The sequence below is a fragment of the Glycine max genome, chromosome 16 (assembly GCF_000004515.6).
Source record: "Glycine max cultivar Williams 82 chromosome 16, Glycine_max_v4.0, whole genome shotgun sequence".
NCBI lineage: Eukaryota > Viridiplantae > Streptophyta > Magnoliopsida > Fabales > Fabaceae > Glycine > Glycine max.
In genome coordinates this window covers 28,439,853-28,454,100 of record NC_038252.2, presented here as the reverse complement: position 1 = coordinate 28,454,100, position 14,248 = coordinate 28,439,853, and the positions used below count along the sequence as shown (strand labels likewise).

The 14,248-nt window shown below is 30.8% G+C and overlaps 1 protein-coding gene across 1 annotated transcript; it reads right to left on the bottom strand.

Annotated features, from left to right (window-relative positions):
• Positions 1 to 1,522: 1,522 nt before the first annotated feature.
• Positions 1,523 to 2,212, bottom strand: LOC100500218 (ARG7 auxin responsive family protein). The gene has a single exon (NM_001251735.3). The coding sequence runs from the start codon at positions 2,059 to 2,061 to the stop codon at positions 1,741 to 1,743; it is 321 nt and encodes a 106-aa protein (NP_001238664.2). The 5' UTR covers positions 2,062 to 2,212; the 3' UTR covers positions 1,523 to 1,740.
• Between the last annotated feature and the right edge of the window lie 12,036 nt (positions 2,213 to 14,248).

The window sequence follows — 14,248 nt, the reverse complement described above, 5'->3', positions numbered from 1 at the left end:
CGAATACCCCTTCTAACAAGGCTGAACACCCCCAACGATTATGGCAATACAAAGAGCTCATTAAGAATTAAGAGGAGAGAGGAGAGGATTACTTAAAGGTAATATAACCACCATCAAAACTTCTTTAGAAGGCAATCACGGATTAGCACCCTCACTAACCTTTAAGTTAAGACCCATATGGATCCAAGATAGGATAAAATTTTTGAGGTAATATACTGTTGATTCTCATTTATTATTCTCATTTACTATATTTGGGAAGATCGCTGACTTGGATGTAAGAGTTTCTTTGCAAGTATCTTCCGTCGGGAGTTTACAGAGTAAGAGGAGGAGGCGACACCACACTGAAGAAGAGAAAATTAATCTTTTACATGTCAAGTTTAATTATTATATATAGTAATATAATATTTTTTACACTATCAACTTATCATATATGATAAATTGGATGATAATATTGTTGAAAAAAATCCAAGTCCCACATCGGCTAAAAATAAAAAGTCAAATTAGAATATATAAATGAAGGACAATCCTCACTCTTTGAGCTACCTTTTGGAATTGAGTTAGATCTATACTCATGAGCGGATGTGTTGGGAAAAACCCAAGTCTCATATCAGTTAAAAATAAAAAAATCAAATTAAAATATATAAATAAGGAACAACATTGTAATTAAATTGTAGTGGATTCTAATTAAGTTTTAATAAGTTTCAGGTATCCGGGTATGAATCTTAGACTTAGGCAGTTTTCTATTAGTTTGGCTCTTTCCCTTGTGCTGGAAATAACTGTAACTTCAAAGCTTAAAACTTGGTACTAGCTGTAACTTGGATACGAGTTGGAACTTCAAATTCGAATCCGGACGTTGTGAACTTAAAGGGGAAAAAGAATAACTATAGGCACAATCATATCATACAATTATTAGCACGATACATTATTTACTTCATAGATTTTCTTAAAAAATATTTCGTTATTTTTAGGATTTTATTAAAAATTATAAATCATTCAATATACTACCAAATGAGTGATTTTAAAATGAGCTCTCATATAATTTTTAATAAAATATTTTTCTTTTAATTTCTGATTAACAAAATAATCTAAAATGATTTTATATTATTAATTAATAAAAAAATTATCAATATCACTTTTAAAATAATTATTATAATAAATTTATCATACATAATATTTATCTTATATTATTAGCATAAAACTTTTTCCTCATTACATAATAATTATCTTATATTATTGGCATAAAACTTTTTCCTCATTACTTAATATGTGTTGTGGCATCCATATCCTAATATTTTTTAAAAATTATCATACACACGGATTAATTATATCCATTGTTGCATTCATACTCATAGTCATAGACGTGCAACTTTGAATAAAAGAAGAAAGAAAACATCTTTTACGCTTGACACATTTGAACGTATGAATTAAACTCTTTCCTTGAAGGAAGCCACTGCTCTTTCAATTTCCATTAATTATCAAGCAAGCAAATGCAGGTAATCAAGTAAAAGCAGAGAGAGATTGTAAAATTTGAACAGGGTAATACCCCGATGAATACCATTGCTTTATTGAAATCTTCACCGGTTAACGATCAAGAAAACAAATGGCATGGGCCAAGGTATATATACAATCACAATACCAAAAGTAAGAAAGTTATTAGTTCCTTAGAATTTGGCACTTAGAAAAGGGGCTAGCTTTTAATTGTGGATATAAGCCTCAAGAGCGATCAAATTGCCTTAATTCTCATCTAATCATTGAGGTAAGAAACTCAAAAACAACTTCATCACATGGGATGGTAAGGCCCATGTCATGATTGAAGCCAAACTCCTCCTCAGCTCTTTGGAGCAAGCTTTGAAATTGTGGATGAGCTAACCATGAAATTGGGACAATATATCTTGTCCTGTTTTCACCAACATACACTGCAAAGTGCCCTTTTGGCACATCTTCTGGAAGACCACCCTCTTCATTGTAGCCCTGCTGCTTCTTCCCAAAACTTGAACACCTTCTCACAATTTGCTTGATCACATCTGCTTGGGGTAGCTTATTGGATTTTTTGATGGCCATTGTGATTTGTGATTGTGTTACTTAGTACTCTTTGCACACCTTCAAAAGGGTCTCTTGAGGGTGCTGAAAGTGTGTGATTCATGGGGCGAGTTTGGATAGGCATTTATCATTGGGACATTGGTGTAAGTGGAAATGAGAAATTGAGTTTTAGAGAAACAGGGTCACGTGGCTGTGGGGACACATGTAGCAGACCACACCCAAATTGTTCGTACATGTCTGCGAGAGTTGCAAGCATGAAAAGAAAAGATTGAGATTTTTTAATGGTAGAATGCAAGAAATTCAAATATTTAATTATTCATATGTAGTTAATAATTGTTTTTGGATCAAGAAAATGAGGATAGGAAAAAGGATAGAATGAAACTTGGGTATTGTTGTGCACAAGTCTACTTTATACAACTCACTTCGCCCTGTCCCATCATATTATGCTATTCTAAGGGTCCCAAAGTGTGATTAGGCTAAATTTCACAACAAATGAGATAATTATAAGGTGAATTGAATATACCTAAAATAGAGAATCATATTTTGATTAACAATAGTCACATAGTATAACTTTTGAGTATTTAAGATAGTTAAGATTCAAATCCAAAATTAGTAGTTACGTTTAAATAATTCTGACAATTAATTTATGCGTTCAATGGTGATGTGAGGTATGTTTTAAGGACATTTACTGTTAATCTACAAAAATTATTTCTCCGTTTAACTTTTGAGTATCTTTGCAACTACTTCAACCTTTCGCTCCTAGCCTTCGTTGAAACAAGAGGGATAATCATCATATTGGTTGGAACAACTTGCAATTATGTTAGAAAAGATATCAGACATCTAAAAACTAATTTAGATATAATATTATAATTATTTTATATATTGTTTTTTTGACTAAAATTAAATCTCAATGATAAATATAATAAATGTCAGTAGTTACTAGTTAGTATTAATGGCATTGAAATAATACTCTAATTTTAATTAAAAAGTAATAACAGATATTTAAAGTACTGCCAAACTTTTGTCTAATGTAAAAATATTAATGTGCCTGAAAAATTTGATCTCATTCCATATGTTGTTATAACACAACGCATATATAAGTAGGACAGACCTAATTAAATTCCAACTTGTTTAGTTAAGCAGATAACGCAAGTTCCAAGTCCAACATCACTGGATTTTCGTTAGCGTGTTGCTTCCCAAATAAGCAATGTGGGCCACTTTCCTTCTTAGATTCAAATCTTTGCCATTTCGTTCTTATCACTGGTCTATCACTCATCCTATAATCTGGCTGCCAAATCTGAACTGCAAATATAATTTTATATTTGAATAGATCTCTTTTAAAATTATAAGTATTATTCATTTGTGTTTGATTTTATTAAATTTTTACTTCTTTTTATAACATTTTTACTTCTAAATCATTAGGTGTGTGATTGTCGCTGATCGATAAAAATTTTACGCATTATAAAAATTAAACATAAATTATTTTATTAGATGGATCACACATGCAAATCCAATGGTGTTTTACAAGATTGTTGTGCATCAACGGGTCAACAGTTATACAATTTTTACTCTAATCCTTTATTTTATAAAATTACATTTACTTCAGTCATTTTTTATTTTTAGAATGATATTTTATAACATTTCATAGAATTAAAATAAAAAGTATTTTTTTTGCAAAGTGGAGCATTAAATGGATCTACGGGAGAAACTAAAAAGTCATCTCTTTAAATAAATAGTCGTATATTAAGAGACCAAAGTATACACTACTTTTGGAACTTTGTGCTTTAAACCCGATTAATCTATAATCTATACTAGTTTACAAATCAACTTGACCACTACTCAGAACAAACAAATTATATAGTTGTGCCATGTATACTTAACCCTCTCTCCTTTTTTTTTTTTTTAAATTTAAAATATTATAAAATATAAATATTATATTATATAATTTTTTTAATTGGTTTTAAAATTACTTATTTATTAAATTAAATTTTATAATTTTTTAAATTTTTTTAAAGAAAGATATACAGATAAATTAAGAAAAATAAAAAATTGAATAAAATTAGAGTACAATTTTTAGTTACGTTGTATGTACTTTTGCAGTTAAATTTATGTACTGTTGATATTTTTTTGTTATGTTCGTTAATTAAAAAAATAAGACATGTATCCTGCACAACATATTTCAGATCATCATTTGTTTTGTCATATTTGTGTTGTAATTGTATTTTTTAATATGTTTCATTATTTTCGACTATCATCTCAGTTATTACTATTTGAAATTTTATGTCTATAGTATAAGATTGATGTATCAATTATTTTTTTATTGTTTTTTAGTTTATTTTAATACTACTAACTAATTTTCTTATTTTTTAATTAACGAACATAACAAAAAAAATATCAACACCACATAAATTTAACTATAAAAATACATATAATGTAACTAAAAAATTATACTATAATTTTATCCAATTTTTTTTATTTTTCTTTATCTGTATATTTTTCTTTGAAAAAATAAAAAATAAAAAGAAAATTATAAAATTTAATTTAATAAATAAGTAATTTTAAAACCAAATAAAAAATTATATAATATCTATATTTATATTTTATAATATTTTAAATTAAAAAAAAAACTAAAAGGACAGAGTGTATATTTACCTTCATACAAAGCAAAAAGTTATTCATGGAATTAGTGTAGATTGTATTCTAAATTTATCGGTTTCAAGCACAAAGTCTCAAGCAATATAGATTGTGAATTAAATTATAAAGTAGTTTAAATTGAGAAAAAATAGGAGAGAAATGATGTATTAAAAAAAAACATCTTTAAACCTCAACTGGAGATATGAAAGCAAATAATGCTTTAAATTTTGATCCTAGAAATCAAAATGGAGATTTAGGACATGCTTAACTCTCTTCTCGTTTTTATTTTAAAAATTATTTTTTAAAATAATTTCACACTACTCAACAACTAATTTTTCATCCAAAATCTAGTAAGTTTTAATTATTTTCCCGAAACAATTATTTTAAGCACTAAAAAAAACAAAAACTAAAAGATATTTTTTTTCTCATTATTTTCATTTACCTAAGTCTCTTCCTCAATTTCACACTATTTTTTCGCCACTTTCCTCCAGCATACTGAACTAGCCTTTTAGTTGCATTTTAAGATCTAAATAATTTTTAAAAATAGAAATCAAATAACCTTTACTCTTTTTTTAGCATCTCTTTTCTTTAACCAAAGGAATTATCTTTTTCTTTCAACAAAATTTACCTTCCACTAATAAACTCGTATTATTAATTACATATCTAGTACGGTAGATACCAATAATAACTGCAAATATGGGTTTTCTATCAAGTAGTGGCAATATTAGATCCCTATGTTTAACCCTAATTAAACTACCTTAGTTAGTAGAAACTCAGCAAATCTGCAATTTTCGCGTTACTGCAAATTCCATGGAAAAGTGTTTCCTTACATCTACTTCAACGACAAGAATAAGCAAATCTCCCATTCAGAAGTTCAAGTGCCCCATGCATAAAGTACAATGAAATCCCACTTGTGCAAACACGATGTGAACCCGGAAAGATTGCAATCACAATAAATTTAATGGCATATATAGTCCGCATAATGGAAGCAATATATAGGTAGAGGTGCCTTAGATTATAATGGAACAAACAAGATTTTGTTGACATTTGATTAATAGTAAAGATTGTATCTATTTTGTGAAAGAAAAATATTTTTAAGATAGTAAATGAATTTTTATTAAATGATTTTATTAATAAATAAATATTTAAAAGTAAGAAATAAAATTCATTTTCGATTATGAATTCTTTTAAGTCAAATAAATAAGTTCACAGTTTTCAACTTAATTAAGAATTTTTTAATATTTAATATAAATTACGAAAATAATTTCAGTAAACATATCCATTTTAGTTATAACAAGGTTATAATTCATAAGATAATAGAATAACTTTTAATAAAATTGTTTTTAATTATGTAATTAATTTGTAAGGAATTTTGATAATAATAAGAATTAGGGATGGGAAAAGTCAAGTTTTGAGAAGAAATAAAGATTTAAAAGAGTAAATGGTTTAAAAATGTGCAGTAAAATAAACATATATGAATTCATAAAAGTGGGGAATTGAATACATACACAATGATTTGCTCAGCATTTGCTAATTTCGATAATAAGTGTGTTGGTGTTGAGGAATTAAGTGATTGCGTGTATCAACCCTCTTGAAATTGGTAGTCAATAGTTTTATTTATAGGTTCACAATACTAATGACAAAATTATATGATTTCGACACGTGTACAAAGATATTCCTAATTAGATTGATCTGATACTAGTAACTATCTTCGTATAACTTTTTCACAATTGTGTCAATTGGTACCTCGATTTGTTGAAAATACTTTACTCTTTAGCACTTTTCAATCTCATGTGCATGAATGAAATTATTGTTATCAACAATCTTAATTGAAATTACTCCCTTTGATCACAGTCTCGTTTCTCAAACTTTTGCCCATATTTCAATCACTTTTGAAGGAATTCTTCTACTCATCTCGAGTCAAGTATATCGAAATTTGATCTTCATAACTTAATCAAATTTCACATAACAAAGGTAACAAAAGCCCTCAAAAAATAATGTATTCGAGTAATACCTTTCGAGAATGTAATATTTTTTTAACAAATATTTAGATATTACTTTAATATCTTGTCTAGTAATAATTAGGAAACATCATCTAATCATGGTTGTGATTTTCACACTAACTAATAGGAAATGATTGCCTATTTTACAGTTATAACAACCTACCTTATTAATGTGTCATATGATTGTATCATTAGTTTAAAAGATATTTATTTTATTCAAAATTTGAAATTTCCCAATCTTTTAAACTCTATATATACTAAACTCAAATGTTAGTGACATTCTCACTGTTTCCTTGCTACCCCTAACTTTCAAAATTGAGCTTTCTCTTTCTCATGATTGTTCTTCTCTCCTCTTTTACCTTCTTGTTAACAATGGTCGTTTCCTCTCAACGCACCAACATCATCAAGCAAGATGCTTTTGCTAACACTGGAAGGAGCACACCACTACCAACACCCATTGTGTCTTCAACGAAGACAAATCAAGGCCTAGAATTACTCTCAATCCCTAGGCATGAAGAGGAGTGCAAAAAAGTGTGGCAAACTCAAGTACTACTTCCAATTTTCTTGAACTCTAAAGAAATTTGTTTTGCAGGTTCGTATCGCCCTGAGTTGGATTATGAAGCCATTGACTCTTGATTCCCTACTTATGAGAACACATATCCCATAGTTCATAAGGAAACTATTAGGGACGAGTTTTTGAAGGAGAAAAGTGGGATTTTTAGGACCTCCCCTCCAAAAGATAGGAAAACCTTTTTTAACTGGTTTGCTAGGGTAGAAGCCAAAAAATCCTAACACTGGAAGAAAATAAGCATTTATGGTTTAGTCCAATTAAGAAAATATGACATTGTAAGTTTGGATATTCCTATGTTGATGGCCTTATTCCTATTCTGGAATCGCAACTTACATGCACCGGAACTCCCCTATGGCCCAATTAGACTAACCTTACTAGACATAGTTGTAATCACTGGTCTTAAACCCTTAGGCAAGACTTATGTTCTTGGTTTATTCAAGGACCAAATCAAAAGAAATGAAATATACATAGATTTTAATGTGAATTCTTATGGGTCTTTTATTGAGAAGAAAGTGAAAGATACTGAAGAGGTTTCTAATGCAAAACACATAACATTCTTGATGTATTGGGTATCTTGGCACATTATTTGTACTTGTTCTCTTCAAATCCCAATGTACAACTACAATTTGGCACAAACTCTTCACTTTGGAGAAGATATATGCCTTGGTAAATTTCTATTAGCTTCAGTTTACAAAGTTATGAAAGAAGTTGTCGAAATTATGGACACTCCAAGCAAGATGAAACCAATAGTTAGACCATTATGAATTGTGAAATTGTGATTGAATTCCATTTTAGCCAATCACATAACCCTCGAACGAGATATCCCTACTCACTTTAAACTCAAGATCGAATGGGCTCAACTAACTTATCTGAGTCCAAGTAGAGAGTTGTGTACATATGAATGCTATATCAAGTACATTAAGGCTTTTGATCAATTTTGATAGTACTTTAGCTTCATTTTTTATTGCTACTCTGATAGGCCCCAAATGGTTGAACTTAAGGTTCACTTGTGATACACCTGGTCAACATGCTGAATTAGTCGAAATCTGGAGTAACTTTCTCACTTTAGATATCATATTTATTGGAACCATCTCGAAAGACCTTAGATTTTACCTCTATTAACCATAAATTTTTTCAAGATTGTTTGGTTTGTGCCAACTTCCCCCAACACAAATATAAAAAAAAGGATTAGGCCTAATCAACTCTTGGGAGAAGAGTCATTAATCCCAAAAGTCATTCGAAATGGGATCCCAAAAGTGAAGCTGCACTTTCAACCATTGTCATTCGAGAATTATTATCTAAGCACACAAGATTTCCACTCTTAATGGACAACTTCTTATTCTAAGAGACCTATTTTGATTGCAATTTGCTTAGATAAACTAATTAAATCTCGTAGTTCTGTGTAGAACACCAGCAAGCGAAGTAAAGGTAAACACAAATTATCTGTCAAAATTACTTGCTTGAAAATTTCTATCGTATTTGTTATCATCCAAACTATCTCATACAAACTTATCGAGAAGTTGTATTTGCCATTAGGGAAAAATAAGAGAAAAACAGAGCCACTGGTAGAGTTATTAACAAGAAAGGAAACACCAAATTTTCTCGATATTGTCCAAAACACCTTCCTTTCTTTCCAAGAGCCTATTTTGGTCTAAGTCTTCAAAATCCTCCTTGGGTTCGAGAACTATTGCCTTTCTCAACCATGTATAAACTCAAAAATACTCCCTCTTCTTGAAAAGTAACCTTTGCTAAAATTTACCTTGGATATTACCTTCACTACCCAAAAGACATTTTACTACTACGATGTGTAGAAATCAAAACTAAACAATTAAATGGTAAATTTTGTATTTTATCATATTAAGGTACATGAATCAATCTTTACTGAATATTGCAATGTTCTGATTTCAATTTTCAGTTGTTCCCATCAAGGGGAAAATGAAGACTGTGAGAATGATGATCAGGGTCTTCAAAGAAGACTTCGTGAAAGAGAAAAACTCCATTTTCAAGCAACATAGGACAACGGGTATTCAAATTTTTTAACACTCTTAGCTTTATTTTCTAACTTTTCCTAAACATGATTGATTCTATTGTAGGTATAAAAAAAACCAATAAAGCCAAGACTGATGATTAAGTTAGGCTTCCACCAAAACCACCTAAATTTCATAAACCATCCATGGTTTAAACTTTCTATTTAACTTAATTTATTTATATAATCTTCATAATTTAGCCAATTTTCCTTATCATTTTAGTCTACCACCTCCAAACCATCGAAGACCAATGTCTTGAAGGGATTGGATGATTCTAATGAGGGCGTACCTATTAGTTCCTCTTTCAAGACTACTTTTGTTACTACCACAAAACAAAAGGTATTCCAAGAAACTTTGAAGAAAATTTATTTCACCAGATCTTGATCTAGGGAGTTTCTTGAGACGTATCTTTCAAATGGAATACCGAGGGATAGATCCTAGCTTTCTACCTTGCAGGCTGGAAAAATAGTGGATATTTCATCATCTCAATATCCCTCTCAAAGCAGTGATAAGGAGGTAAATTTCCAAGCATTCATAATTTCTTTCTCGTTGTAAGTTCTTTTTAGAGTTATAGGATTGGACTTATAAGACTAAACTCTTTATCTTTTGACAGGAAATAGAAAAATCAAGATACCCTTGCTATTAGTTTGAGTGCCAAGAGTGTAACTAAAGAAACAATTGGTATTGAACAAGCTTTGTCTTTTACATGTCCAACTCTCTTGAGTGACATTTGTATTGATTGTTATATTATAAGTTGCATCTTAGTCTCTATCATAACATATGTGCATCATGCATCATCATGTGTGAGTAAGGAAAAAGTTTCTAAAGTTAGAAAATTTCTTCATAAGGCACAACTCTTTGTTTTAATCGATTACAACATTACTAGAAATCACAGTTTTTACATCGGTCAAAAATGACATTTTACATCATTTTTGGACCGTTTTTGAATATGATGTTGTTGAAACTTAAAAGTTTCGACATCGTTCCTCGATTGATCATTGTAGAAATACAATGTTTTCTACATCGGTGCTATCCTGACCACCGATGTAGAAATTATACCTTCTAAGTCGATGTTGTATTCGTGAACAATGTAAAAAATGTGTTTTAACATCGTTGGTGATGTAAGCACCGATGTTAAATGTTGAATAACTTGCAAACAATTAAAATTTAGGTTAATTAATAATCAAAATTTATATTATCAATATTGCTAATAATCAATAAATATTATTATATAATATTAAAATCTCTCAACAAGAATTAATTATACATAGACCAGAGACAAAAAAGAATTTAATGTCTAATCTGGAAATTAATGGAGACAATAAGCCAAATAAGGGGGAATGATTTACCTCCTCCTTTTTCTCCTCTTGCTAAGGTTATTTCTTCTTCTTTTTTCTCCTCTGGAGGTTTAGGCAAAGGTGAAATGAACTCTACTTTCTTGCCACTTTTCTTTTAAGATACTATACTTAAAAACTATATGAATGTCATAATCATAATCTACGCGTACAAATATAAAAAAAAATAATACCAAGCTTATTCACTTTAAACAGACAACAATATATGACAAAGACAACAAAGAGAACTAAAATCAAACAATAAAACAAAACAAAATTTAGATAAATTTTGGGAAAATACATGGTACCTATGTTATAAAGAGTCTCTACAAAAAATTATAAATTGCAATACTTCTTAGAGCCACAAACCAGCCAATGTGGCTACTTATGCAAAGTTGCTACCTCTAGCTTATCTTGCTACAACACCAGGTACTAGCAATTTTAATCAATTACATTTACTTTCGTGGTACTCAATTTTTTAATACAGTGCTGTTGCAACTACAACATGATCTCATGATTGGTCTCTTTCTCTTTCCTCTTATCTCTTATCTCTTGCCCTTCTCGCCTACAACAACTCTTTGAACCTTTTGTCATGACTTTGGGCTGCTTTGGCTCGAGAACCAAATTAAAATGCATATTTAGATAGGTTCAACAAATATCGTATCCTGTTAGTCAAATTGTAAATATTGAAAAAGACACAGGAAACTAATTCCTCCACTTCTAGCTAAATGTTCCATTAAAACACAAGATGAAATTAAGAAAAATCAAATAATAAAGTGAAATGATATTAACATCACACTCATCCCAAAAAAATTGCTCCTAAAGAGTGATACCCACTACTGATTGTAGACAAGATTATAGTCTATGGAGGAAGTTCAATTCTTAAAAAAAGGCAATGTGATTTAAAAAGACAACAATAACATTATATTCCATAAAATTACTTCATTATATAGTTGACAACATTTGTGGGTAAAACGAGTACGATCTCCAACCTACCTTAATTACTTCATGGCTCTATTATTAATGAGACTTGGTGAATCTTAATTATCTCCTCTCTACCTACGTCCTTGCATTATGGTACTAAAGTTCTCAAAGAACTTAGATACATTCCACCATGTCTTGGAATGTAGCTCTTAACTTTCTACTACTGTATTTATTTGAAAAATTGAATTAGTGTCCCAACAAATTACTTGCTTAAAAGTGCAAAAGAATCATGAACCACAAAAATTACATTTAAAACTAAGTAAGGAACTTTCATCCCAACAATTTAAAGAGACCTGAGTGTCAGTGTCATTGTCAACTATCTAAGTAATGTGTAATACACATTTTCTTTTCATATTCAGATTTCAGTTACAACTTTATAAGCACAGTATATCAAGTTAATCATGGTAATTCATATTTGAACAGGATGAAAAACTACGTTATTTTACCTGTGATGCGCCTATTTGGATCAAGGACAAGCATCTTCTCTAACAAATCAACAACACCAGGAGACATGCTTGGAAATCTAGCAACAAATTGTTGCCTTGGATATTGTGGAAGTTGTCTCACATATCTACAATATACTAATTAGAAAACAAAAGAAGAAAACTTTTTTTCCCAAAAAAATAGATATAAAATGTTATGAAGGATGTAAATATCTAAGTAAGCCTAAAACATGGTACTCAAAAGCATATATAATGTAAATATATATATAAAAGGCAAAAGTTCTATTATATCAATGTATATTGATATCCTAAAAACATAAGTCAGAATACACAAAAGAGATATTTTGGTATGGTCTAATTTTCAAGAGTTTTAAATTTATCACAATAGAAAGGGTAACCAAAAGTATATCAATGAGTCTGAAAATCCTAAGGATTGTGTTTAAGTGCCAACAAGTACACCAAATTCTCATAGTCCCGGCTATGACACTCAGGTCAGGTAGCTTCAGCCAAAATGTAAATTAAGCTCTATAACAAGATAATCTGAGGCATAACCCTGCTGCCAGAGGTTTACCATTTTTGAACCCCAAATCCTCTTTGATGCACCCAAAGAGAAGGAGTTCATAGTTATCCTGCGCAACACATGGTATCAATAATCCTATATGGCACAAAATTTGGAAAAATGCAAAGCACAGTCAATCATAGCTTGTGATGAATATGTTTAGGTATAAAATTGATAATAAACCCTCTACTTGAAGCCCAATCATACTATCACACATACTAACACTAATATACACATAATAGGGGAACAAAAGTTTGAAAAATGGAACCTGATCAATGGCGAAAACCAGCAACGCCTCTGCCACCACCACCATCGCCCCCACTGGAACTGCTGCTCTCCTCTGTCAGTTGGATCGTGTCAGCAAAGATCCCTCTTCCAAGGCCCATCGCATCGGGCTCTCTGCGTAAACCCTAACCGCACTCTCCCTCCTCTCTTCCCCAATGGAGGTCGAAGTCAAGCTGCGTCTCGCCGATGCCAATGCCCACCACCACGTCACCACTCTACTCTCGTCCTTTCCCAGCATCACCCACTGCTAGCAGAACCTCTTCTTCGACAGAGCCGCATCTGAGATCTCCGTTCACCGCATCGTTCTCCGCCTCCGCTTCTATGGTGATGACGAGCGTTGTGTCATTTTGCTGAAGGTGCGGGCGGTGCTGGTGGACGGCGTCAACGCATGGAGGAGGACCCATGCCATCCTCCCCCAGAGAGAGATAAAGTGAGAAAAGTGAGAGAGAGAAAATGAGAAAAGCAAGAATGAAAGAGAAAATAATTCACTAATGACAACATAAAATCTTGCTCCTTATGAGACTAAGATGTTATTTTCGATATGTATTGAGTATTCTTTATTGATATGTAGATGTGAACACAAGTTGATAATTTATAGAGAAAACAATTATAACCATTTGTAATCAATTAAATCTATAAGGTAATCAATTATTTTAACAAAGTAATTGATTAGATCATCTATGTAATCGATTAAAGTGTTCATCCAACATCTAGAAAACAACTCAAGAACAATGTAATCGATTAAAGTGTTCTTGTTTACCTTTGAAAACATGAACAAGAGAGAAGTCACTATCTCAAACTTTAACAAGGTAATCAATTAAAGCAAAGACTCTTGAATAAATCAGTCACTATCTCAAACAGCAGTGTAATCAATGAAATCGATACGAGACTTAACTCTTTAAGTTTCAAAAAACTTGTTGTAATCGATTACGACAACTTTGTAAACGATTAAAACAAAGAGGTTTGTCTGTGAAAAAAATTTCTAACTTAGAAACTTTTCTTCACACACTATGATGATGTATAATGCAAAACATATATCAAGTGTACTAAGATACAATAACCAAGATAACAACCAATACAAATGTCACTCAAAAGAGTTGAGCATGTAAAAGTCAAAACTTCTTTAAAGCTTCTTCAAGCTTTTCCTTGAACTTCAAGCTTTAGCCATAGGTTGTTCACCATGTTGCTCATATTGTTCCCCCTATCTCTAACAAAATTCTCTGTCGCCAACCAAGGAAAGCTATGAGAAGAAACTAATTCATACAATTCGTTCATATTTAAAAGCCAGAAACTAATTCAAAAGTCAGGAACTAAATATTCCATATTAACTTCATAAAAGGTTGCTAAAAAAGTAGCAATACAGAGCTT